Below are 2,022 nucleotides of genomic sequence, written 5' to 3' on the forward strand. Positions count from 1 at the left end.
ATTTGTGATAGGTGCTCTGCATTCACAGCCTGATGAATGGTTTGGTGGTTGGAGGCAAACTCTTACCACCAGCTGCCAGCCAAGGGTGAGAGGAAGTAAGAGTGGGACATGAGACTGCGTGTCGGCGCATTGCCATGGCCACGGGCTTGCGTGATGATGTCGGCAGACCCACTATATAAAGCAGCCATTTCGGGTGCCTGTCTTTCAGTCTGGCGCCGGGGGCTGCCAGGCACGGGGCGGTGTGAGCTGCGCCCGCTGATGAAGGCTAACCTGGAGCCTGACTGAATCGGCCTTCACCCTTTGCCTTCCCCTTCTCCTCCCAGAGCCCCCCGAGAGACTAGAAAGATGGTGAAGATTTTCGTGGGTAACCTGCCGGGTTCGTGCCCGGCGGCCGACCTGCGCGGCCTGTTCGAGGCCTACGGCCTGGTCAACGAGTGTGACGTGCTGGGCAGCTACGCCTTCGTGCACATGGAGAAGGAGGCGGAGGCCAAGCGGGCCATCTCGGAGCTGCGGGGCCGGCTATTGCGGGGCTCCCCGCTGACGGTGGAGCTGGCGACGGCGCGGCTGCGGAACGCCACTAAGCTGTATGTGGGCAACGTGGCGGAGGCGGCCACCACCCGGGAGCTGCAGGGGCTCTTCGAGCGCCACGGCCGGGTGGTCGAGTGCGACATTGTCAAGAACTACGCGTTCGTGCACATGGAGAAGGAGCGGCAGGCGCTGGACGCCATCCGCGCCCTCAGCGGCACCGAGCTGGCCGGCCAGCGCATCTACGTGCAGCTCTCCAAGTCCAACCCGGTGCGGGGGCCTGCCGCGGCGGCCGGCATCCCGCCCGGCCCTTTCCTGCCCCCCGCAGAGGCGGGGTCCCCTTTCCTCTTACCTCCGCCCCCACCTCCGGGTTTCCCGACTCGCCGCCTCCCTTACCCGCCTCCGCCGCCCCCTCACCATCCTCTCGCCCCCCGCTACTACCGTTACGACCCTTACGGGCGCCGCCTCTTGCCCCCGCCTCTCCCTCCTTTGCCTCCCCTGCCCCCTCCTCCTCCCCCTCCGCCCTACGCCCGGGACCCCCGCCGCGCCTTGCCCCCACCGCCTCTGCCTCCCCCTCCTTACCTGAGGGGTGCCCACCTCCGTTGTGGCCAGGACGGTGGTCACATCAGCAACGGCTATGGCAGCAAGATTTGGGGATATTGATTCATGTTGTTTCATTCCTGGGGGGTGGGGAGATGTGCTGAGGGTAGGGAATAGGATGCAGGGATGCCGAGAGAAGAGGCAAGGGTTTGTACATTCCTCCAGTGTCTGCGTGGGTTTCCTTTGGGAGCTCTGGTTTCCTTCCACAGTCCAAAGATGTGCAGGCTGGGTGGATTGGCCATGCTAAACTGTCCATAATGTTCTCCGATGTGTAGATCTGTTACAGGGAAAGGGCAATGGGTCTGGGTGGGGTGCACTGAGAGTCGGTGTGGACTTTTGGGCCAAAGGCCCAGTTCTGACACTAGGGATTCTGATCTATGGCGGCGGGGGGGGGGGGGTGGGAGGAGGGAGGGAGGGGGGGAGAAGAGGAAGAGACTAGTGTGCTGTAAGACCAGGGAAGGTAATGAAGGAGCATTGGGCTTCAATGGTGATGTTCACAATGACATCTGTTTGTTCCCCTGAATCATGTCAGGGTGAACTGTTACCATCCAGGGTGTGGGTGTCTAGCACACTTTGCTAGTGTCTAAGGCCTCGGATGTTGCAAGCCTGCACTCCAGGTATCTATTGCTGGAAGGCTTTTCGCACTCGTCAGGACTGACATTAGGAGGCAAATAAACTATCTCTTTGGGTGATCCGTGATGCACAAGACATCTGTGATTTGGCAGCACTTGCTGAACAATCCTAAATGTACTTGTTGCACTTGAAAGTAATGTGTGCTGGGGCCTGTTCTGTGCAAACAGAGCCTCTCGCTTCAAGCCTTTTCAATTATCCAGCAACATGGGGTAGTTTTTTGGGTTTCTCCATGGCAGTCAGCTATTTTGCCAGCAGATTAGCAGC

General features: G+C 60.1%; 1 protein-coding gene across 1 annotated transcript; it reads left to right on the forward strand.

Moving 5' to 3' along the window:
- Window positions 1-207: 207 nt before the first annotated feature.
- Window positions 208-1,524, forward strand: zgc:77262 (uncharacterized protein LOC402952 homolog). Its single transcript, XM_048525157.2, has one exon. The coding sequence runs from the start codon at window positions 346-348 to the stop codon at window positions 1,186-1,188; it is 843 nt and encodes a 280-aa protein (XP_048381114.1). The 5' UTR covers window positions 208-345; the 3' UTR covers window positions 1,189-1,524.
- The last annotated feature ends 498 nt before the right edge of the window (window positions 1,525-2,022 follow it).

The sequence above is a fragment of the Stegostoma tigrinum genome, chromosome 42 (genome assembly GCF_030684315.1).
Source record: "Stegostoma tigrinum isolate sSteTig4 chromosome 42, sSteTig4.hap1, whole genome shotgun sequence".
Lineage (NCBI taxonomy): Eukaryota > Metazoa > Chordata > Chondrichthyes > Orectolobiformes > Stegostomatidae > Stegostoma > Stegostoma tigrinum.